The sequence below is a fragment of the Dipodomys ordii genome, unplaced genomic scaffold, assembly GCF_000151885.1.
Source record: "Dipodomys ordii isolate 6190 unplaced genomic scaffold, Dord_2.0 Scaffold151, whole genome shotgun sequence".
Lineage (NCBI taxonomy): Eukaryota > Metazoa > Chordata > Mammalia > Rodentia > Heteromyidae > Dipodomys > Dipodomys ordii.
In genome coordinates, this window is record NW_012267367.1 from 585,389 (window position 1) to 585,853 (window position 465).

Genomic DNA, 465 nt, shown 5'->3' on the forward strand with positions numbered 1-465 from the left:
CCGGGCCGGCACGCGCCGGCTGGCTGCGCCCGCGCCCTTACCAATAGCAGCTGCTGTAGACACAGGCCTCCCGCGTGGGGCAGGCCGGCTGGTAGCGCGCGGCGGTGGCACCGGTGGGGCGGGCCCCCTCCATGGCCCGGGCCAGGGGCTCTCACCGACGCCACCGGGCGGGAAAAGTAGCCAACCGGCCACTGTGGGCGCCGGTTCAAAGGGCAGAGTGGGCGGAGCCGGGGGCAGAGGAGGCAGTTTCCGGATGGCGGGACCCAAGACATGGTGGGCGGGAACTGGGCGGGGCAAGCGGCGTCCTTAGAATGGAGCGCGAGGAGCTCTTGAGGGGGCGGTGCCAGTTCCCGGGTGGTCGGAGCCTGGGCGCGGAAGATGCGTGGTTTTGCGTCGGCGGAGCACGATGATTGGAGGGGGCACGGTAGGTAGGCGGAGCCTGCGGCGGGCCGCGTGAAGGGTTGG

At 72.3% G+C, this 465-nt stretch overlaps 1 protein-coding gene across 1 annotated transcript in view; it reads right to left on the reverse strand.

Moving 5' to 3' along the window:
- Wdyhv1 (WDYHV motif containing 1) overlaps window positions 1-198 on the reverse strand; it is a 17,976-nt gene extending 17,778 nt beyond the window's left edge. Inside the window, exon 1 of the mRNA XM_013032206.1 lies at window positions 42-198. Coding sequence (XP_012887660.1) covers window positions 42-133 — 92 coding nt within the window. The 5' untranslated portion in view covers window positions 134-198. The remainder of the gene's footprint in view (window positions 1-41) is intronic.
- Window positions 199-465: the final 267 nt, after the last annotated feature.